We start from the raw sequence: 25545 nt of genomic DNA, 5'->3' as shown, positions 1-25545 counted from the left end.
AGTAAGCATCCTTCTTGGTGAATCCCTCTGAATTTCTTCAGACCCTAGCTAATCTCTTTCTTTAAGGAATTAACTTATTTCTTCCTCTTACATCTTTCTTAGACTTTAATTCCTAAATTTGGGTGTCACCTGGTTATTTAAGTCCAGATAAATTGAACATGACAGGGACAGTAATTTCATAGTCATAGGACTGATCTAAGGGGCCCTGACAGCCTAGCCTCTCCAAATGTATGAATATCACCAGACTCAGACAACTTTCTAAGAACAGAACTAATACATTTTTCAAAAGCTATGTTAAGCACTTCCACTGTAGAAGTAAAGCAGCTAAAGAAGTAAAGTTGTAAAGCATCTGTGAATAAATTGCATTTCTCTTGTATTTAATTGTTAGAATTTCAGTAAATAATTTGTGATGGTGATTTGATCATGATTACTTTTTTGTGACTTGTGAAATCAAAGCTTTTTTGACATACATCAGAAGTATGTTTGTTTCATTACTGGATATACTTAATCCTTGGAATTTAGTGGCCTGCACCAAACTTGTAACTAAAATGCCAAGATTTATTTTGCCATACTCATTTTCAAAACATTGTGATAGCAAACAAGCTTGTCAGTAAATTCATTCTATAGAAAATTTACTGAAAGCTAATATAAAACAGATGATGCTTCTTCTCCATCCTTGCCAGACCCCATCAACTGGAACTAGTAGCCTGGAGCTTGAAATCAGTGTAAGGTTTGCCTTTTAATTGTATAGGAGCAAGAATGATTCCTAAATGAATAAACTGAATTGATGCTTAAGTTCACCAAAGTTTTTTAAAAGCAGCTATGAATTATATAGATTATTAAAATATAAATTTTTTCTCACCCTTGACTTGTCATTTTAGTTTCCTCATTGGTTTGAGCTCTTTTACATTTTTCAGAGCTACATTGCCCATCCTTTGGGTTTCAATTTGCCAGGCCAATAGCTAAGCATTCTGGCAGTAATCCTACAAAGCATTTAAATACGTGCTTGAATTTTGGTCCTGTGAGTTGTACCACTGAAGCTAAAGCATACAATAAGGAACTCTGCAAGACTGGAGTAATAAATAATTCTTTGGATCTTGGACTATGTCTGAGATTTTATTGAGTTACTTGGTTTTCCTTCTGCACTAATTAGCATCCCCATTTATTAATTTATAAATAATTTAACAAGGACCTCTTCTTATTTCGTATTTAAATTCCTTGGGGAAAATTTATCTTTTCACTTTCCTTCTCTGCTTTTCAATTAATCTACTTTCACTAGCATATACTTATGCTTGATACATTTCTAAAAGTAATTCTCATTAGTTTCATTGACTGTCATTTCTAATTTTTATTATTTTTTCCAGAAGTATTAATTTATTCTTTTTTTACATTATTATTTCATACTGTACAATTGTGCATAATACACTGTGCATTTAATATTATATATTTTTTCTTTGAATGATCTCCTGTCAGGTCTTATTAACTATTTTTGGTTTAATTGAACCAAGATACAGAGTTTTGGGATATTCCATTCCAAACCTAGGAAATAAGTGCTAATCTAGGAATGCAGACTTCTTGGTTCCTGTTTGAATAAATGCTGTCACAATCAAGTATACTGGTCCAAACTGTGTGTTTTGATGAGGTGGGCATTCCTAGGTATGATACTGAGCAAAGTTAGTGCCAAACTGCAGTATTTTGAAAAAAAGAGCAGCACTACAAAACACTTCACAGGATTAATTCACAAAATGGCACTAGAACTGTATGAATGGAAGAACACACAATAAATGTGGCTGATTTTGATCATATCTTGGCAAACTAAAGCATCCATGGTTAACCACGCTGACATTCTGAAATAACACTATACAGCTACCCTTTCATCTTACTGGAGAGAAAATTAAAAAATTTTGGCTTTGGCCATAAAAAGGGACCATTCTCTTGTCCTTTATTTCCTTCTGTGTACAGTTCCTCTTTGCATAGTGTATTCCCATACTTCTGTTTTAGAAGTTAGTTACTTCTGGTACATATTTTCAGTTTCACTTTAAGTAAGATTCTGTACCGTGAGGGGAAGATGAGAAAGCTGCATGAATAACCACACCTCTTCACAAGAAGGGACAGGATGAATGAGCTCAGCAAGGTAAAGCAACTAGAGACCTCTCCTTTCAGAAATCATCATACCATAGTTAGTAACCTACACTAAAACCCAGATGTCAATGTTTCCTGATGTTTTATGTTACATTCATAGATAAACTGAAGTGAATATGCATACCATAAATTTTACTGTTTTGATAATTGAAGCACACTTGTATAGATCCTGTCAACACTAATATCAGAAATGGGTATAGTGAGATATGTTTATCTAGCTGTTCCTACTTAGAAAGCATTAGAATTCAGTTTTATGGTAACTGGTCTTTAGCAAGTATCTGGGTTTTCATTGAAGCTACTAGATAGCAGGTTTGTAAAACATTTGAAAGACATTTTGTGAGCATGCTAGACAGCTAGAGTATAGATCTAAGCACACAGATGCATGCATACATGCACACACAAATGCTTTTCACTTCTTTCAGGCAGCCTTATTCCTTTACAAATGCCAAAATGTCATTTAGCTCAAGTGGAGACTTTCCCCTTAAGTCATCATCATTCTAAAGCAATCTGGTACATAAAGCGTGACAGAAGTGACAGAAAGTACTTTAGGTTACACCACTTACCGTGTAGCTAGGAAAAGTGCTTTTTCGTGTCCTTTTTCTGCATCACTTTCTGCAAAGCAAGTATGTTATGGTGGTCAAAGGTCTAGATGCAGCAGATGTAAAGCTTTCAAAGTACCTGCATATCATGCTAAGACACAAGATGTATCCAAGATCAACAAAGCAAAATACTGGCAGCAGTCAAATGTTAGCTTCCCTTGAAAAATTCCTTTCCCGATTTATGGTCAAAAGCATGAGGTGGGATTGGTAGTTACGTCTGAAAGTCTTTTCTCATTAAACATCAAAGGGAAATACCTTTTTAAAAAATACTTATTTTCATATCAAGCAAACCACTTGTATTATTTTTGCTATTTTTATCTTAGCAGCATTACCAAATGATGGACTGCTTTTTTAATGTGTTTTTACACTCTCAGTGTGGAAGCAGAGAAAATGCAATAGATAAAGCATACTGTGCAGAAAGAGTATTTATCAACAATTTTGTTTCATGTTTTAGCTGTCAGGACTGTTTTCAGGCTTTTTATAGTTGCAATTTTTTTTCTTCTCACTGTCATTCTTGGCCTTGCCTCCCTGGTTTATATTTAGATTTAGGATGAAAGCAAAAGACCAATTAGAGTTTCTGAATTTGAGGTTTTAATAAAAATACTTTTTTTTCTCTTCATGACAGCAAAACTAACAATAACTCAAAACAATTTTATTTTGGCAAAACATTAATGGGAAAAATTAGTATAGATAGTAAAAGGAACTTTTAATACAAACCAGGGAAAGGAGCAGAAGGAATATCCTGCTGAAATAAACCGAACTTATTACTTACAGTGATAAGATGTCTGGAGGCCAGAGGGAGACTAAAGGACAAGGAAGATTGAATCTAACAGAAATAAATTCCTTTGGAAGGTTTAAGAATATAAGAATAGGGGTCTTTGCAAGTAAGGTTCTCTCCAGTGAAAGCTGAAAGGTTGGATTCTTTCTGTAATTTTAATTTAAAAATGGTAAAGCAAAATAATTTATGTCACAATGACTGTCAAATTCTATGATGTTCTGTTCCCTAGACATGTTAATCCTGGTGCCTGGTGTTCGTATTCTGTTCTGAAAGTGCCTGAACATAACATAGTTTAATGTCTAAGAGGACATGAACAACAAGTTTCTCTGCCAGCTGATCACACCAAATTTTCATGCAGAAGTAAAACCCGTTTTACTAATTTAAGCAGACATGCCTTGCTATGTAACAAGGCAATGAAAAGTGCTTAAACTTAAAAAGTCTTACAGTGAATTTATGATAGGTGTATTGCAGCAGTGACGAGAGTGTGATTTTTGAGTCTTTCCTGAACCACAAGCAGTAAAAGAGCAAAGAATAGACTAGGGTTATGCCACAAGACTCTCAGCAGAGCTGGGCTGTTACAAGGTTTGCCAGGTAATCTGAATTGTGGTTGTAATCTGAGTCCTGATACTGCTCCTTGGTGACATGGAAGGGAATATTGAGGCTGGCACTGATAAATTACTCTGTGACCAGCTCAGTCCTGTCTTGAAAATGGAGTGGCAGATCTAGCAGTAAATTACTGCCATAAACCTGCTTCCCACAGCCTCTACAAGGTATGTGGCAACTCTCTTGTTCTTGCCTGCAAAAACATCTGAGTCTTTGGCAAAATATGTGTATTTTGGCTAATTTTAGCATACTGCAGTATGCTTTAGTATCTTGTCCTTTCCTGCAGAAAATATGCTGTCTTTCCTGTGATTACTACAGATCACACATAGGCACACATTTGCTAGCATGACCATTGGTAGTTTACAGTCATTGCAGTTAACTGATTTGAAATACACCTGCTTCCATTTTGTTGCTAAATTAAAAGGCTTGCTTCACTGCTATGCTGACTTGAAGGTGAGAATATTAAGTGACAAAATTACTGTTTCACATTCACCCTCTCTCTCACGGCTGCAGAATTTCCATTTAAAACTGCAGTAAAGACTTATCTAAGTTAAGTCATTTGCCCTTTCGCATTGCGGTAATGCCAGGTTTGAATGTGCTGTATTCATCTGTGTAATTTACTTCTAGAGAGAAAACCAGAACATTAACAAAGAGCAGGAATAAAGACAGTCATAATAGGTGATAATCAAGATAACTAGTGGTAATATCAAATATAAAGTTTTTAACAACCTTGTGAGCAGCTGATATAGCTTCATTTTATTTCTCGTATCTGAAAAAAAAAAAAAAAAGACTTTCAATAATTGGAGATACTAGCATTTTTTTTCATTTTGGTCTAATAAGCACCAAAATGCATTATATCAACATATCTCCATTTCAGCATTGTAGAAATACATGTGTGGATTCTTCTCACATTTTCGGTTTTTCATGAATTCAAAAGTATTTGAAGGCATTTTTACAGTGACTTTCAAAGTACATACTATATACTTACATATGATGGACTTTTTATATGTGTATTAGTGCCCTCTACAGGGTGCACAAATACACTTATCTAAATATTTGTTTATAATTTATCAATGGCATGCTAATCCCTATACAGTAAAAATGCTAAAGTAGAGCTATTTCAAAAATCTGGATAATAGTCCTGCTGCTTTGTGGCTTCCTTTAGCAGAAATAAAACAATTTACTAAATTGTAAGAATGCAGCAGTAGTTATCACATAATCATAACAAATTTTCAGTATGCTGTAGTAATGGCAAAGTAGAGAACAGAAATAAATGCACATTTACATATGGCATAAAGAACTGGGCACTAAAACATATATAAGGCATCCTAGGAATCAGTTTTAATGCTAAGGGTAAATTAGATGACTTCTAATATAGTTAAAGTGAGATTTCCAAACAAGCTTTTCCAATTTAGATAAAATTCACTCGTCAGCTGCTGACCATATACTGAAGGCAAATCTTCAAGGTGCTTAGGTTGTGTGCATTTTTACTCTAGTTTTTGACCAGTATCAGTAGTTAACTAACCTCTAGAGATGCTAATTTCTCTTTTTTTGGCTATGGACAAAATATAAATGATCTGTATTCATAATTTAGGCAACTAGTGATATGTCTAGACTCAATAGAGGACCTCCTGATAAATTCCTCTGGGCTTTTGACTTTTCAAAATCAAACCATTTATTTATGGAATGTCTTAACTGAAGGCAAATGCCTTTTTCTTTTATCAAAAACTAATCATTAATTCTTTTGTTTTAGAGCTTTCTGAAGAAAATTGGATAGACGTTCCTGGCTAGGTTTGTAGGTGGGCAATAGTACATTATAGAATTTTCAGAAAGCTTCAGAGTGGGGAATTATTGCTGATTGTTCTTGAAACTAGGTGAGAAACAATTTTCTCACTCTCACATTTTCCCCCTTCAGATTCTATTTTTCCAGTATTTTTACAATATTCTGTACAAATACATGATCCTTTTGCTCTTAGTAAAAATCAAGATAAAATTATAAGGTAATTTAATTAGCTTTGAATTTAAAGACTTCATTTTGTACTCGGGATATCCAAGTTCATGTCCCATTCTTTTACATCCCAGGTGAGTCCCCTGGTTATGAAATTACTGACTGTTGTTTGATAGTCCTCTCATTCATTGATTCATTCATTTTTCATCAAGGAAACAGCAATTCTGTTTTGTAATGTTTAACTATTCATTAGAACATAAGCCTGAGTGTTCCAAATCCTAAGATTATCTTCTACAACACAGTGAAAATACAGTCTTTTTGATTTATTAAATACAAAAATAATTCCATTAAAATTCAATTATTTGAATGTAGACAAGGACAATTTTTGCTCTGTGTTCCAGTATTGTGAACCCAGAATCATTTACAACATTTTAAGAAAAATACAAATCCAGACTCTCATATATAGATATACAAAGATTATTTTTTATTTTTAGGAGTTATTTACTGTGAAATCTAAATGTAAGCTTTAAATCTATTCATATATCTGCTGTTGTAACTTTTCAAGGAGACTGTATCAATTCAAGCAGAAAATGGTTGTAGTTAATCATTTTTGTTGTCATGTATATCTCCATCTGTCATATATCATAGGGGAAAAAACTAAAAGATGTTATGAAAATTATTATTTTTTCAAACTTGTTCTTTGTAAACCCCTTATATATTTTTCAATTTCATTCATGTTTTGAATATTCAATTTTAATGTGACTTCTCAGCAGTTTCATTTAAATATATTGACTTTTTTAATTCCAGAAATAGCATTTAGAATAGTCATTTCCAATTATTAATTGAATTATGTTACTACTATGCTCAGTTCAAATCGTATTTGAATAGATTCACTTTTTCAGCAGAGTAAACCAAGTGGTGGCCAAACATAGATTTTGGATATGAACCTTCAAACAAGTATGTGGATGAGCAGCTGAACACATAGGCATAATCCAGTTTCATTTTCATTGCAAGACAAGAGGTGTCTTAACTGCCCACCATTAGGAAGCAATGTTTCAAATGTTTTTAGTTAATAAAAGTTAAGATGATATTTAGGAAGATAAATACTGACTTGCAATTTTGCAAGTATTTCCTGGAGTCGTAATTTGCTTTGATCAAAATTCATCACACTGAAGATGATGAATTTTAATTTATTGGGAAACTCATTCTTCTTATCTAAATGAAAGGGTTAGTAGAAGTCTTGTTTTAGTAAGGTTGTCGTACAGAAAATATGCATCAAACATTAGTCATGTTCAAGGGCCTTGAGTAATGAATCCAAGTCATTCATTTTAGAATTTACTTTTTAATAAATCTGATTACTTCAATGCTCATGCTTTAGTTTACAAGAGAACAGCTGCATCTAGTTAGGCCATACTACAGTTTCCTACTGATAATATACCTCCAGTATGGCCACATCATTATCATACCTGAAAATGTCACTATTTAACAATAGACAGTTTTGCTGCTGTGGGACTCAGCAAGATTGAAATCCCAGCAATCATGCCAATCATGTTTCCATAAAATAACCTACTTACTTTCATTTTAATTATGTACACCTCCATAGTAAAAATCCAGTTACATCATGCTTTTTTAATGCAACTACTTAGCTAAATTACGTTTCAAGACATTTATTAAAATTGAGTCTTGAAGAGCTGTGCAATCAACATGTGGTCCAGAATCTGCATTCTGACTCCTTTGGGTTTCTAATCAGCCCAAGATAAATTATAATAACTGGGCTTTTAAAAAGAAGCAGGAAACATTTTCTGTGGTCTTTTTATGATCATTGATGTGCTTAGTTGAATATTTCTGGGTTTTTTTCAGTCTGGCAGTGATCAGCTCTTGCAAGGTCTTAGTGTTGAACAACAGCTAACTCATCTCACACTAGCACTTTTAAATTTTAGCTATGTACACATGGTAAAAGAATTAAGGATTTTTTTTTTTTTTAAATTACAATGAAACTTTTAAAACATAAAGTCTATGTTTTCAAGGTCTCTTCAGTGGTAAAGCAATCTTGATTAATTACTCATATTTCTCTGTGAGAACTGTAGCTGCTTTAACTTAACAATGAAATTGGAACAAGTAAAATTGCAAGCTGTAAAAATGATAAATATTTTACAAACTCTTCTTTAAACTTTCTAATTCGGAGGACAAATTGGCATTACATTCTAATACTTGCATAATCTTAGTATTTCATCATATTGTTACTTGACATTTCTGAAAAACCTAGAGAAAGATCAAGGCAGTAAGATTCAGTTGCACCTGTGATGCTGCAATGCCATATAATTTGTATACATCAAAATGCTACATAATTCCATTGTCAGTACATTTGAGGTGATTTGCTTACCAGAATGAGGTGAAGGAGGGGAGTAATGCTGATATTTGGCTCATTTTTCGCACCAATATAATTTATTACTTTTTGATTATTGTCTCATCAACTCTTCAGCTGGCACTCTTTTCACAAAAAATTAGCTCTACTAATCAATATGCTCAGGTGCTGAACTTTTCATGTTAGTCGGTTATTAAGTCACTGAAAGGTACCAGTGTTGATGTGTGAGCTAAATCATAAATTACAAAATAATTACTTGCTGGTAAATAAATGACAAAATTTCCTCAGCAAGCACATACGTAAGCAAATAAAATCTGGCACCAAATATCAAAATTGTACTTCCACTGTTTTTATGAAATGTAATTTCACAAAGGCTAAATTTCAGGAACGAGTAAATTGAGCAGAAATGAGTGGTTTACACTGGTCTCTGAATTCTGAATATTCAGTTTAAGCAGGAACGTGTGACTAGTTTTTCTTGTAACAAAAGTGTCACTTTGATTTGGTCTGGGTCAAAGAAGTATGTTTTAAAGGTCTAGTGTTTATAAATCTGTTATGCATAAAGAGGTTTCTCTATAAATACAGAACTGTAGTTTTGGCCTTTTTGCCTCACGGTATTTTCTGCAGCAATTTCTATAGCAACTGGTATTCTTTGACCAGTAGTTTGCCTTCATAGGTGCTTCTTTCTTAGCAAAGTCTTTACTTAACTCATTCTCTTCCACTGGAAGCTGGAGGTGGGAGTAATTTTATTCAGTTACACTTACGGTTTTGATTTTACATCTTTTGTACATACTTCATGCTCTTTTATTTCCTCTGAAAGGTTCACTTTTTATAGCTATCCATTCTAACTCATGTTCCTTTGAATTCAGTTTCCTAACTACTTCCATTTGGGCTGTACTTGAAAGGGCTTGAAGGCTCAAGTCTTTTCTTTTTATTCTTTTTTTGTATTCATTCATCTCTCTAGAATTTCACCCAAAGTAGCTTTTAGTTATGATTCTGTAAGTCGGGGAATACAGTTAATAAATCCTTGTCTTATTTCTGTAAGAAATAAGTGGTTTAACATTGTAAATTAATAAATACCTAAAGTATATTTCTTTCATTAAAAAAATCATGCTATTCACTTTGAATTCTGATTTATAGTTATATTTATTATTCATAGAAAGGTATGTTTGTAGTGCCGTTTCTCAAACAGTACTGAACTACATGATCTAACTTCTCATCAAAGCACTACAGATTTACATACAGGACATTAAAAAATACAGCATACTTTCCTATAGTTTTCATTCTGTTCTGTAGTTTTAAGTAATGCTGATCCATGTCTTTTATTTGCTGTACAATCCCTTTCCATTTTTCTTGATCTTGCTTTTTAACTGGTGGAAACACATCAGTAAATACCGGCTGGCTGATCTTTTTCACCTTTCTTAGTAAAAACAAGATAGTTGTTAGTGCCTGCTTTTCTTCCAGTATAAAATAAAAGGAACTGGAGATATTGTTGATCTTGTTGATAACGTATTTATTGAGGATAAAACCACAAGAACTTTCCCTTTTGAGGCTGTATGAGAAGAAAAATACATATGGGATTATATCTTCAAATAGCAAAAGGAGCATGTTTGGTTTATTTTGAGTTATATTTTCTTTAATTATATCAGTTTATCCTTAATGCTACCTGCCTGGATTTTCAGTCTACTTGGACAAACTAGGTCTTTCTTTCCAAATTGCTATCTTGTTAGGGGAGAAACACCACCTCATCTTTTAAACAAATGCTGCTGAAAGTGAGGAAATACTAATGCTGGCTTAGAACCAGCTGTCATTTATCTTTCATTACTAGTCTTTGCCTGATATCATCTTTGGCACTTCTGATTGATTTAGTGTCTGACCCATACTACAGTGATGTTTTAGACATCTTTGCATCTTTCAAACATTCCAGCTGTGGTCTTCTCATAAGTAAAGACTGGGAATACTGCATCCTGCTCAGTTATTTACGTCTTCATATCCCATTGCCACCTTCAAAAATACAGAAAAGCCTTGGCCTTGCAAGTATTTAATTTTGCTGATGAAAGATGAACAGGATCTGGAAGTGCACTCTTTGATTTCTGATATTCAGCTCCCATAAAATTTCTTGCATGCCATTATAAATGGGAGTGAGATTTATTTTGAGTGATAGAAAGCGTGGCTATAGAGACTCTTACAGGCTATTCCTGTCCCTTAAAGGTAGCAGACTTGCAATGCACAGCACTTCTGTGAATACTTTTAGGTAAAAAGATATGCTGGTTTTTCCTTCTTGTGGTTCTCCATAACACTCAGCAAATTTTGATTCTAGAAAGGGGATTTGGTTGTTTTTTTGAGAGATCTTTAAAGCAGGGGTTGTAATGAATTTCTTTTCAGTATGCTTTGCCAAGATATTTATAAAGCTTATAGGTTTCTAGAGATAAAAAACTAGGACTTTACTTCATTACTCTCAGAAATCCTCTCTTCCTCTCTTGGATACTCCATACCAGTAGAGTATTTTACAATGAAGTGGGGGGAGACAGGGCATGTGTGTCTGTTTTGTTTTAAAATGAAAGTGGAGTTTAGAAGATTACTAACAAGGATGAATTTTTGACAGTAATTTAGTTTAATTAGACCTTTTTGACTTCTTGCTCAGGACATTTTCTCTTTAACTCTGGAAAATGGTATTATCAATTAAACATTCTATAGCCTCATTCTGCTTTCAAATCCCGGTAAGATCATTTACTAAATGTTATTGGTTAACTGCAAAAATATCTAAATATTTATCTCCATTAACAGCCAAAATTTCTGAAAATGCTTGTGAAATATTTAAATAAAATATTTAAATAATTGAAAATACCTTATTGAATTTAAAATATTGTAACAATTAGTGTGATGCCTCTGTTCTATTGAGCACTTCTTACAAAGCTACTGTAAATATAAAAGGAGATGTTCAATGAAAAATCTTGGTCATGTATTTCAAAATGTGGAATTATCATATGCAACTTGGACTTAGTTATAGAAATAAAAATTCAATAGAGAATCAATTCAGTTTTAGGAAATAGTTACCCATTTTCTTTACCTTGATTTTGAGTGCCCAGTACGAGATACATGAGCATCCACTAACAACACTAAAACCAAAGGACATTCCAGATAAGTCTAATTTCTTTGAGAACAGGAGTTTTCAATGAGAAAGGTCTGATGGAAGGAAACTCTGAAGCTGTCAGTTATTGAGATTCAGGCTAGCAACTTCAGGTGACAGACTGTTATTTCAAAACTTTTGAAGGCTTGGCATCTCAATTTACTTAAAAAGAGCATCATGCAAAAAAATTGTAGACATTTCTAAAATGTGTTTTTGTCAAACAAACCTATGATATTCTTTTCCTTATCTGTAGAACAATCCATCTCTAAAGTGTTGAAGTGAGCATTCAGGCAAGTCAGTGATGAAAAGTCTGGATCTGTAAGTGTTTTCACATTGTATGTGAAATTCATCTACTGATAAGCAGAACTCTAAAGTTTCACATGATATCGGTCCAGATTTTTATATAGAAATGCAAACATAAATATGAAGAAACACTGATAATCATTAATAAAGGATTCAATCAGATATTTTTTGTCCTAAAAATGTCAGTTTGTGGTCATACATTTCAATGTGTTTTTATTTTCCAAAGTAATTGTACTGTATTTTATTTATGTATTTTAGGCACGGAAGGGGCAGTGTTTGGGCACTCTGTGGAGACACCCCATATCAGAGCAGAACCTTCCCAAGACCTCAAGTAGGTGTTGTTCAAAAAGTTGTTTTAAAATCAAGTACTCTCAAAAATAATTAAGTCTTGATTAAAAGCAAATATCTGTATAATAATATATACTGCCTACTTAATGACTCATATATATCCAAAACACTGGTAGACTCCAATTTGTTCTAACTAGTCAAAAAAACTCCACAAAATTCTATCACACAAAATGTTAAATACATTACTTTTTATAAGTGACTTGCCTCCTGTAGCAGAATCTTTGAGAAGTATATTTTACCCAGAGATTGGAACAGTCAAGCATTTTTAAGGTCAAATGAGTAGAGTACTGTTTAATAGCATCAGATCCAGATCTTTATTTTTTTATGAGCTGTTACAGAATGTGTAAGTCAAGTTAAAGTAAACAGTCCCAGGTTTTTATTTCAAGTGGTGTTTCTGGGTTGTTGGGGTTTTTAAATACTACACACACCCTTCAAAATTTCATTACCAAGTGAGATTGCATTTGTAAATGTAAAAATCTAAAGTTTTCTGTACATAGTAACAAAAGTGGAGAAACGAGTAAGTAATAAAAGATCAAGTCTAAAACTTACTAAAGCATCTATAGACTGAGAAAGAGAATATTTAGAAAGGTTTATAGTGAAAGCTTTTTCCTGAAGTGCATGTATGTGCAGCACTAAATACTAATCTATAATTTATAAGGATGACTGATGAGAATATGTAACAATCACAGAAAGTAAAAGGTCCTTCCTTGTGTTTCTCTCAATAGAACTGGTGAGAAACAGTATAGACTTTGCTTAAATTCTACTATGATTCCTAAACATTATATATCTATCCCTTTACCTACCCAGCAGTGTTTACAATGAAGCATTGTTAAGTGCCCTTCCCTGTATTTGCAGAAGCATTTAGAATCATTGATCAGTAATGACAATGCAGAAATCATGTGCAGGAAGCTGCCCATGTGCACAAGTTTGACCATTGTATGTGGGGTGTAAGAAGAAAATGATTGTGTTTGATTATTTACACTAAACATTTTAAGGTAGTGTATTGGTTTGGAGTCTTGCAGAGGATCCTACTCATTAGATTTTTATCTTAAAATTCCCTATCCCCTGCCAAGACTCCTGTCAGTCCTTTGTTGAGAGTAGCTGTAAAGGTGTTTATTAGTGATGACCACCAAGATGTATGGTTTATAATCAAAGGGAGTTCAACATAAATCAAAGTGGAAACATAATCTGTTCTTTTTTCAGGGGCCCAAAAATTTGAGTAAGAGGGTGGAACTTGTCCCACTCAAAAGAATGTGGAAACACTATTTTGTCTACTTTCTAATAATTAAATAATAACAGAATGCAAATATAGGGTAAAACAGATGAAACCAGATAAAACAGTGTCTTCAGGATTAATTTCACTAAAATCCCCTCATGTTGCTTGTGAAACTTACATATCAGGCATTCACCTCTCCTGTCTTTTGGCTTTATTCATTACCATGGTGTTCATTGTTGCTTAATGTTTTCCAAATCCACTGTTCCTTCAGCTCATTTTTCCAAAGTGGACTTAAATTAGTGAGAATTTTCACTAATTCAACTTTCTGCCTTCTCATTAATAATGAATTTAACCAAAATTTTATTAAAAAAATTGGTGAAATGGAAACCCTTGCTGTTTGTTCAAGCAGCATTAGCTTATGTGTAAGTGATTTTATTCTTAATATATTCAGTTTATATTGTGTTTTTCAAGTTTTTGTACACATGTGCTCCTATATATTAGCTAGAATTCAGTGATATTTTTCAAAACTCTCAAGTCATTTTAATGTTTTGAAAATGATGACAACTGCTATTAAGACAGATTTCTTGGCTTTTGGCATGAGTCTTTCTGGAAGGTAACCTGCAGACCCTTTTTAACATTGTAGCTTGAAAGAACTATAAATTGTGGTTTTGTGTGATATTTTCTGACAGCAAAATACAGTTAGACACTCAGACCATATACATCCCTTTAAAAATTCCAGTTACCATATGCCTTTTAATCTTACTTCAAATGAGTTAAAACAAAACTGTTGTGTTTTTTAAGTCCAAGCCCTGCATTCATTTTCCCAAAAAATAAATTGGCTTTTTTTTTTTTTTCTATTTTAAAAATGTTGTCAGAAAGCAGTGATTTTTCATTTAGATGATTGCCAGATACACCCAAACAAACAGGTCACCAACCCTAATATGACATTTCCCTGTGGCTTCAGAAGCTACCTCTGTCACAGAAACAAAACAAATACCAGAACCCATTTTCTAGCCTCAGGCCCAACTGATACAACTACATTGATATTGTAAAATCATTTTATCCTCTAAAACAGAATAGTTGCATCCTAAATGCCACGTGGAAATGGTCTTTCACTCATACTACCCTCCAAATAGCACCTGCAAATTGTTTGGGAGAGTCGTAACTGACTCTCGATTGACTCTCAGATATGACTATTGAGCTGCATAGATGATTGAGTTCCAGTGGTCCGGCCTGGGTCCTAGCACTTTTAATGTTTTAGTATAAACTTAACCAAAGTGTCTAGTAGGCCATACTGGCAGTCCTAAAATAATGTATTTTTCCAAATGTTGCATCCCTGTGCCTTGGGACTTTTGAAATTAACAGAAACATGGGAGAGTGGAGAGTTTGCTGAGTTGACATTAAAGTTCATTTTTTCAGTGGACACGGGTGATTAGTTTGTCAGCAAGTAAATACTTGTATACAGGGCTGAAAGATAAAAGACTTGTTAATTAAAATATAAATGATCCCATATTTTTCATGTTGGAATATGTATTTGTGGTCAAGTAATAAAGCTCAGGCATCAAGAGTATATTTAAATAATACCCATATTTATTTATTTTTTTAAAAAAGATACTGGAAAACTGTTCACAACCTTGGATATGTAACACAATTCACTACTGAATTTGAAAAGCGGAATTCTGACCACCTTGATTACTGGGAATGAAACTGAACTATAAAATTTGGACTAAGATTTTGATAGTCACAAGACTCATAGTGTATCCCAAATGTCCTGGGATTTTAGCTCAATGTATTCTGGACAAGGAGCCAAAAAGAAAAAGTCAAACTCATATTAGTGTCACATACCTAAAGTTTGCTTCAGCTTCTCTTTGTTCTATAACCAGATCTTGAGGTCTTCAGACAGAGAAACATCTGTAATATTTGCTATTAAAAATGTGTTGTGTAAAAATAAAATTCAGTTGAGATTTAAAATAATTCCTTCCTATTTGCCTAACCACTTTGGTCACATCCTTCTCCTGTCTTACGTTTTCAAATAATAGATAGTGAGGTTTTGCTTTCAGAAAATGTTTTTCTACAATCTTTTGTGAAAGCTGGTAAGCCCTTTTGTGTCAAATTCAAAAAACTAATTAAATCTGACTTTCATTAGCTGGGATAAGCGGCATAAAAGAATCATGCCTTAGAATCGGGAAAATGAATTATATCTTAATAATTTAATCTTCATATTTCTCTCGCTACTTTTTCTCGCAGGAACACAGTTAGGAAAACTAAACTACCAATATAATAGGTCCCCAAATATTTGTTTTAGGCTAATAGTGCATTAAAACATGGTGCGCTAATAGGAAATATCCATGCGCAAAAGAGGCAGACAGTAGTTAAATGCAGATAGCTTTGCCCTCAATAACCTCCTTAATAAGGGGGTAAATTAATTTATTGTTGTTCTCTGGGGATTACTGCATGATCAAATTTAATAGGGTTTTTTCTCCTCTATGTCAAGCCTTGCATACCATTGACTATCAGCTAATCCTGCAAGCTAATGCTGGGTGTAATGAGTTGAAAATTGATGAAGCAGCAAGGAACGACCCAAGCTGCTCGGATCCTACTTTATCTCTGATAAGAATTAAAAATGCACATATCTTGCACAAGGGGTCTGTTTCACTCAGAGTTGTCTGATCTTTTCTGGCATTTAAGGGATGGTTTACTAATAGTGCAAAATATCTATTCTATAAAAGCCTGGAGCCAGAGAAGGCATCAGAAAGGAATTTTGACATTAACTTGTAAGTCTTCTGAGCAGGCTGAGAGTAAAAAAGCACTGGGACTCTGTTCATCTATTTTACCCAGAAATCAAATAATAAACCAAACCTCATCAAAGAGGAGAAGATGCAGTAGATTAAAAAAAACCAGCTTCCTTCCCATGTTGTTTTAATGATGTCAAGTTCTAGTTACTTTCTCAGCATTCTTTTTTAATAAAGTGGAAATATTTACTATTTATGTTTTCAGAATTTCTCTTTGGTGTTTAAATAGTTATTTCACTGTTTGGGCTTGTGTATTGAAAGAAACTGCTTAGTCTTATCCCTAGCTGTTGAAAATGTGGTTGTTTTTTTTTTTTAACATACATGTTAATACAAAAATAGAGATAGGTGTAGTACAAATTTGAAAAATTGCCAAAAGTCAAACTTCTTTTTTTACATATATATATTTAAAAAAAAAAAAAAGACATTGAAGAAAGTCAGTAATAAAAGGTTATAATTATTATTCAGATAGGACACAGTGGGAACAAAAGGTAACTAGGTATGGCTCTTAAACTGAAAGAATAATTTGCTTTAGTGTTCAGTGATGGTGATTATATTTGACACTGTAGAGGGGAAAAGGCTCTAGTAGGAAGTGAGATAGGAAGGAAAAGGTATTGCTATCCCAATAGATAGCAAAATTCATTGAGTTTCGTGTCATTAATTTAGGGGACTAGATAATCTCTATCCCTGATATGTGACTGAACTAAATGTGAAAATAAGGTCAAATAACCAAAATTTATAATAAAGCTTTCAAACTGGAAAACAGACACTGTGAGACTGATGGTTTGGTAAAAGTAGCACTTCTAGTGAAATGGATGAAAAAAATGGATTAAAAGAGTAATCTAGTATGTTAGACCCTTTAGTCTGAACTCACTAGTACACAATGCTTTACAATATTATTTTGAAAGATTCATTAAAGAAAAGAATTATTAAGGGCTTGAAGATAAGTAAAAATTGGGATGAAATAGAAGGTAGATAGACTGTGCCAATCCAAAGAAATGTTTTTCCCTTGATAAGATAACCTGTTCTTCTAGGAAACAGAAAACAGGTAGATCGCCCATCTGGAGTTCAAATAAAGTATTTGATATAGTGCTATATTTAATGAAAAATAAAAGGCAGAGAAGAGTGTATATAAAGAAATTTTAAGTAGTACGTAATAAGCATGTATTGTTCAAATCCCTCCTTCAGCCTGGAGGGAAATTGCAAGGAGAGTTTCTTCAGGATGGATCTTATTTCAATTTTAATAACTCTCTTTGTGCTAGAAAGAGGTACACAGGTTTGGAAGCACTGGCAATCAGATCTTGAGTACTAGAATAAAAGTACTGTGAAACTCAACAGTATGATGGTGAATATTGGGTGAAATAGAAATTAGCATTCTGCCTCTCGGATGCAAGAGGTTCTAGAATAGCCTTTCAAAAGGAACAACGGGAACAACTAAAATTCTTTATTATCAGCAACTGGATTATGTTTGCTTTATGATTATGCCATACCATGGTTTCAGGAGCACACATACGGGCTCCAAGCATAGCTGTCTCAGGCTAACATGGTTATGGATGTAAATGTAATATCCTAGGAATCCTATCTCAAACCCCATATAAATCTTGGAGCAATAGAAAGCATCTGCACAGTGCTGAGTTAATGAAAGACAAGGAAACTTCACACTCTGCAGATTAGTGTGAAGGCAGCTGAGGATCTTTCTTTATATGAAGCCCACTCAGGTCTAACAGCAGCTGTGACTGGCAGAGGTGCTGAGTCCCAGGAGGAGATGCTCAGGGTTTCAGTGGGGCCCTGCTTCGTGCTCTTGGCTCCAGCAAGGCTTGTTACATCTGAGGTTGCCCCAGGGCTGTTACACCACTTTCACACCCAAGCTGGTGCTGTGTGTTCAAGAAATTTTAGTTCCACATAGTTCCGGCCTAGAACTAGATACAAAAGTAAATGCCAAGTTATTTCATTTTCAGAGATATTCCAGGTAGAAGTGTTTGACTAATTTTTTAATAGAAATTGAACAATAGTCTATGACTAGGGGCTGATGTTAGTGACACCAGAACTCATTTCTGAAATGCTTTGGACTCTAACCAAATACAGTCTTTTTCTACCATACCTGCATACTCCTTTTTGCTGTAGTTTTTCTGATGAAACAGTCCATAAAACTTGTACTATACATCATTAAAGCCAAGTGATGCTGCTGTAACTTCCATAATATTTTTTCCTGTCTTTCTTCTGATTTTAAGTGAATAAGCTTACTACTGCAATAATAAAAATTGCTATTTATATTTTTTTCATTTGAGCAACATTTAATTTCCTTATTCTTTCCTTATACTAAATTTCTCCCCAGAGATTTTTTCACTCTAGTTGTTCTTTTTCCCCTCCCCAGGAATATCTCCATTTTCTATGCCAATCTTTAGCCACTTTCCCAAGCAAACAAGGCTTCTTAATTTTGCTGTCTATCTATGTATTCTTTTCCCTCATCTCCCTGATAATTTGTGAAGCAGCTAGGCAGTTTCATCCATGTTTGATAGAAGGGCAAAACATCCTTAAGTTTCTATGCGTTTTCTGCAAACCAATGCCTGACTAGAGATGCTAACAGAAGATCAGCTAGTATTATTAGTATTTGCTGCTGTCAGTTTACCCATTTGTATACACATGGCTTCAGACTACATTCAACTTCTGACATACCTCACTTCATGGTCAACTCATGGTTATCGTACACGGAGAACGTGGAGTTTCTAGGAGTGTTGTGGTTGTGGGTGCAGAGAGTATGGTTTGGGTACCATGTTGGAGCCAAACAAAGGATCTGAAGATTGTGCAGGCTGGTTACAAGAAAATGGAGGTCCAGAGGATGGAGGCTGTGTGGTGGATGACTACATGTGTTTATAAAACTATTAGTTCCACAGTCCACCAAACAGCTCCTATTGCTTATATCTACAATTATACAGAGAACTCCAGAGATAGCATAATCAATAGAGAAAAATTAATGATTTTACATGTCTTATCCTGCAATTTTCATTCTATCCTCGGTTGTATTTCAAGATAGAATTCACTGCCAAAAAGAAACAAAAAAGCTATTTGACTTCTTCATAGTCTGCCACTCTATTTTGTATTGCAGACAGTAAAAAAACTCTCATTCTTTCCAAAATGGTGCTTGCCCCAACAAAGGTACTACTGAAAGTAAACTCACCAAACTTTTTCTGGGTTTTGGGTTGTTTTTTTTTGGATGGGCTGTTTTCTTCTTAGACTGTTTAGATACAGTCCAAGTCCAAACCACTGGAGATTATATTCCAAGCTCTATGCTATGCTTCATCTGCAGAGGTTGAAGCACACCTGTCAAAGGAATTTCAGCAGAACAATTTTCCACATGAGATGCAGTTTCCTCAAGATGTGGATCAAAACTATGTCGAAGTTTATCTCAGCTAAAATATAATATCAGCTTAAGGCCCTTTAGGGAAACAAATTAGAAGATTACAGGTGGTCTGGACTGTCACTTCCTAATCACAGGAAGCTAATGGTTTTCAAAACTGAGATCTTATGTCAACCAGTTCTAATGTGTTTCCAGTTGTTCAAAGAGCCCAGTTTGGCTCTTCAGCCTCCCCCAGACACTTTATGTACAAATCTTACTCTTGACAGCCACTTGAGCATTTTCTGTGGGCATGTCGCCTCAATCTCTGTCTGACAAGATAGATTCCTATTTTAAGAAAATATATTCTGAAAGACAACTCAGGTAATGGAGCTATTTCTGGAAAGAAAATAAATTTCATGTAAGGATGTTTAGCAGAGTGGCAGGGCACATGTAGAAGGGGTTTGAGGTCAGAACAAAAGTAAAGAAAGTTATGGGAAGAGGAACGTGTTTTGGGTGGAATACGGGTAGCGATAAGATATCAGGGTTATGAGGAATCATTTTCCTGTACCTTTCCTTAAGAGACTATTTTGGATTGTCTCATATGCAGATCTTTGTCTCACAGCCTGAAAGTTTAGACTTCAAGCGTGTTGTGGTATTTCTCTAAGAAATGAAAGCTCACATTCTAAACCTTACATTTCTACTAATTTTCTTGATTTTCAAAGGTTTGAGTTTTAGTGGACTTTACATTCTAGAATGCATGATTTTTTTACTACCTGAGATTTCAGTTAGGTTTTTGGTTTGTTATGTTCTTAATATTATTCCTGATTTTGATATTTTCCCTGTCTTTAGCTCTTCTGGCTGTGCTCACCCGCTCTAAGAAACAGTCATGCATTAAGTTCTCTTTAATCTTCCTCACATCACCTGCTTATTTTGTAAAGCTCTTGCTTTAAACATTTGCTCTCTCCAGCACTCCTCACCTTTTCTTGATGCTTCTTCACTTGTTCTAGTCCTTTAATAACATAACGGAAAAACTTTTCCTCATCAGTAGCTAATATTTTTTATATTGTCAGAAGGGATCCTTTATTTCCCTGTGTGGGGAAATTGCTTTTCTGATTTATCATCTGTGTCAAATAGCATTAAAATATTCAGTTGTTTCAGGTGTCTCTGTGATAATGCAGACCCACTGAACTGAAACCAGTGGCATGTACAGGGCAATTAGAACTCAGATTTGAGCTCAGTGAGGTGGTTTCTGGGTTAATGAGAACTTCAGGAGTTATAATAAGGGTGTGCTGATACATGCCAAAGTCAGTGACATGCAGAGCATGGGCATAACATGAAATGATATACTGAATGCCATTCTACTGTTCTGATTTAAGTCAACAAAGTTTCCTCTTTATTTAAATATGTTGCCCATGAGTTGCAAAATTGGATATTGGGGGGGGGGGGGGGGGGGGGGGGGGAAGTCATGTTAATATTTACTGGTTTAGGCCATTACCTATTCCATAAAACATTTATTTAACTTTCTCTTACTTAAGACTCTCATTGGGAAGTCACAAAATAGAGAACCATATTGTGCCCTTAAAGGTTATGTTCCCATATGAATCAGAGAGCTTCCCATGAATATATGAGAATTTTGCTTTTTGATAAAGGATAGCTGATGATCAGTGAACAATATTAAGGATTCATGAGGCCTGCACATTTACTCTTGCATTTCAATTAAAAAAATTATTTCATCCTGAAAATATAAGCATTTGGTTAAACGTATAAGAATACAACAAGCTTCAGAAAAAATAACTATTCTGTCAATGATTCATATGCATCTTAGAGATGCACATGTGCAGAGATGCACATGTAAATGTGTCAAAAAGAGATTTTTGGTCACTTTTACATAAATGTCAAAAAGTGCATGTATAATCTTGTAAATAATATGAGATTGAAAATAGTGAATAGTAATTTTATTTTCATTCCCAATGTGATATTAAATGCAAGTAATAAAGAATCCTATGTCTGAATAGATACAATATCTTAAAAAAAGGCTTCCAGGTTTTTTGTCACCATGATCATAGAAGACCCTGATTATTCTTTATGGATTCTACTGGAGTTTTCAGCCTGACTTACAGGAAATGGACTGAATGGAAACCCCAATTTTATCTAGAACCATCAGTGTTCAGTGGACTCCTTTAAGGACTCTTGATGTAACTGGAGGACTCTTGAAAACAGTTTCCTTGAGCATCGGGGAAGCCAGCTGTTCTTTTCATAATAATATAAATGGAAAGAATATATATTTAAAATTGTTTGAAGTTTCTGGAAAAAAACATTTTCTTTTTTATTTTTTTAAATACTTAATTCTAATTTGGGACAAAATTATTTCACTTGTGGAAGAGGAAGGCCCTGTGTTCTATGGGGTTTTGGAGTTGAGAGTGCTAGTTTACAAGGAAGAAATAGGAAGAAGGATAGAGAGATGCTTGGTGCATTCATTTGCTCTCTACAGCCCCAGTCTGCCACAACTCTTTACCTACAGGCAACAAGATCGATGTCACAATTATTTTAATCTATAGAAAGCTGCAAAAATGTTACCAAGTCAATGTGTAGGTTTATCATTGGGTTTATATTTGCAAAAATTCTTTTTTTAATCACAGGATTCCTATACTACCTGAAAAAAGCCTCAACAATGTATGCTGGCAAGACCATCATATATAAAGTTAAATACTTGAAGTATTGAAGTATTTCTTGACTCCCAGGTATAGAGATGCCAGTAATGGGGAAATGAGTATCTGCTTTACATGTGCGATCTCTAGTCAACAATATATTTTTTAATCCCCTGTTTTGAATACAAATTCCACCTTAATAGAGGTTCATATCAGTGGTTTTACTAAGTAGCATGGGTTGGATCCAGTGCTTAAATAGACATGAAGCAAATAAATTATTCACATCTGCACAGGGGAGTCTTCTATTTCCTTCTCTTTTAAGAAATACCTTCTGCTAGCCAACAGAGCAAAATTAACACAGATAAATTATATCCCATGTGAGTATGAGGGATATGCAAGAGATAAATCTAAAATATTTCTTAAAACCCAAAATAAAACCTTCTGGTTCATTTTTTAAATTATTTTTCTCTAATACAATCTAGGTCAGCTTGTAAACAGAAAATATGAAAAGAAAAATAAATGTTTCTGCATTTCTGATGAGAAATATTTTAATACCTTCAAAGCAACATATTCAAGATATTTGAAATGTTTCCTTTTTGGCAATAATTCCTTAATGAATTCAACTCAAATTCATATAGCTTTGATCCTCTGAAATGTATCTTTTTTCACAAATTAACCATTGATAATTGAAAAGAAAGAAGCCCTTCTCCGGATAGATCATCTGTCTGCATCACATATAGTGAATTGACAGATTATATTAATTAAAAGCCTCTTTTTAAAAGCCTCTTTGTCTTTCATACAGTATTGTATTTTCTGTCTAATAATAGCAGTAGTTATCTTCTGCATCATAGCTTTTTGTTGTTTGGGGAAGAAAAATGAAATTATATGAATAGGATTCACCTATAGATGTAAATGCCACTGTGACAGGCTATCAGTAAATCTGAAAGGAAAGCAATTTCTTAATATGTTATTGTAATAATGCACTTTTCCTTGGAGGGATGAAGATTACTATGTGGACTATTACAATAAGTTTATAGTAGAGATTAAAGCTTTCAGAAATATGATGAAGAAATATTATAAAGCGGCTGCATATCAAACTTAATTTATCTCAGAACATTGAGAAGATAATCTCTATATGTATACAGACTTTTACATTTCCAGTAACATGCTGCAGATTGCATAGCTAAGTCATTTTTCAGATGTAGATCATCCAAAGAATAATAAGAAGAGAAGTAAATTAGTAACTGTAAAACAGATTTAGGCATTCAATTTTACTAATAGATGGGTGACGTTTTAAATATTACTCTGCTGGTCATCTACAATTCATTGACATTTCTATCACCTTATTTGATTTCAGGAAACTGCTAAAAAAGGTCTGTTGTCTGAAAAAGAAATTTCTTCTCCACAGTGTGTAGAAGCCTGATATTAACAACTTCTTCTGAAGTTCAGAGATTAGTTGCCCAAATGTCTTTATTCTAGACAAACTAGAAATCATTTATGTTAATGTAGTTCATGAAAAACCATGATGAAGCTAGATGAAGCAACTCTGAGCTATACACTGTCTCATGTGTTTGGGGAAAAAAAAAATATTACTCTTTAAACAAAATCATAGTTTCTAGAAAGATATTCCTAAATAGATTTTTATTGTACACCTGCTGAAAATTTTGTCAGGTCTGAGTGTGGTTTTGATGCTATGAAACCAGAAGTATTTGTGACTTTGGTAATACCCATCAATTTGATGCAATAAATGTAGTTAAGGGCACTTTTGTCTTCATGATTATGAAATGGCAGTTGAAACCACTGAGAAACATTAATATTCCTGGAAAGTAGGTTATAAATCGCAAAAATATGCTGCTGAAAAATATGGAATGGAAGTATCCAGTCACCAAACATTTATGCAGTTGAGTTTCCTTTTCAATTCAAGGCCTAATTAAGGCCACAGAATACTTTGGAAAACCTAATTTATAAGCTATATATGGTTTCTAAAAGGTCTTGGAAGCTTCTTTTCTGCTGTTATAGCCATTAGAAGTTTGCAAACCACCACCTGAAAAGCACTGATGTATATGATTAAATAATTCATGATATTTAGATTTTTCCCTGGTACAAAGAACTGCAGAACATTCTTAACTGCTTCCTACAGAGTGTCAAAAACATGAAAGAAAATGGTTTAGCACTAACAGAAACACAGATTTTTCTACTGCTCCTATCTGTATGTAACCCATGTATGCTTTTTTTATATAGGTAACTACCTATATAAAAAGAGTGTTATCCTCTATCTGGACACCTGCTTTTTTAAGTTTCTTTTTGTGTTGCCAAATAATTGCTTTTTTTTTTTTCCCCCTTTCCCTATTGAGTGTCAGTGACATGTAACAAACAAATATTTCACAGACACCATCTCAGTGACTTACTTACTTTGCATGCAAATGTGGCATTTTAGTTTCAAAATGATAATCCATCACTATTCTGTACACTTAAAAATCCAATCATTGAAATACACTGGAATTCTCTTGTTCCATTGCTTGACAGATCTTTCATTTGGCTTTTTTGTAGCAAATTCTTTGTCAGACTATTTTTTCCTTTATACATCTAGTACCTCATTATATTTTTGGATGGATGTGACCTAACACGCAAAATACAATTTGTTGAAGAGGGAAATACAATGTTTTCTTCAAGCTACTCATTCTAGACATTTCTATCATTAATATATTTCATTTTACAAAAAACCTTTGTTCAGGTAAAGAGGAACTGTGTTCTGTCATTGTATTATTGGAATAGAAATAGATTAAAAGATTTGTCTCCCTCTTAATGGGGCTATGCAATAAGTCTACAGCTGAACATAACCAGAATCCAAATTTTTGTTTCCTAGTTCCATACAGTTTTCATCCAATCATCTTTCCTATTCAGTGTGTGAGCATGACTTCTATGAAATCATTGCTTTAGTACTTCCCTTTCAAGAGGAACCTGTAAAATACTATGAGATAACATAGTTAAGAAAGTATCATAGTTCTGCATTAAGGTTGATGGAGGATCTTGAGTATAGGATAAAGAGAAATAGAAGAACTGGCAGTAGAAGAATAGTTGCTTTGAGGAAAGATACCAAGACACAATGATACGTGTCTTAACCCTATTATAACAGGGTTAAAGATTATAATGAGCATTTTGCAGAACAGAAAAGGCATGCAAAACCCCCACAATAATACAGATAGATTTTCTTTTCCTCTCTTCATACATAATGCTGTTATACCTACCCAAAATAAGGATGAGCCTATAAAGGCAAAGTCATTCTAATCAGTTTTACATCATTATTTAAAACTTTTTAAGCATTTTGTTTTCTTTTTAATT

At 33.8% G+C, this 25545-nt stretch overlaps 1 protein-coding gene across 2 annotated transcripts in view; it reads left to right on the top strand.

The window, feature by feature from the left end:
* Positions 1-25545, top strand: part of SGCZ (sarcoglycan zeta) — a 228289-nt gene that overhangs the window by 190404 nt on the left and 12340 nt on the right. For both annotated transcript variants that reach the window (XM_074821397.1, XM_074821395.1), the window contains one exon: positions 12124-12196. In XM_074821397.1, coding sequence (XP_074677498.1) covers positions 12124-12196 — 73 coding nt within the window. The remainder of the gene's footprint in view (positions 1-12123; positions 12197-25545) is intronic.

The sequence above is a fragment of the Strix aluco genome, chromosome 4, assembly GCF_031877795.1.
Source record: "Strix aluco isolate bStrAlu1 chromosome 4, bStrAlu1.hap1, whole genome shotgun sequence".
Taxonomy (NCBI): domain Eukaryota; kingdom Metazoa; phylum Chordata; class Aves; order Strigiformes; family Strigidae; genus Strix; species Strix aluco.
The sequence above is the reverse complement of the archived record's forward strand: the minus strand, read 5'-3'. Positions and strand labels throughout refer to the sequence as shown.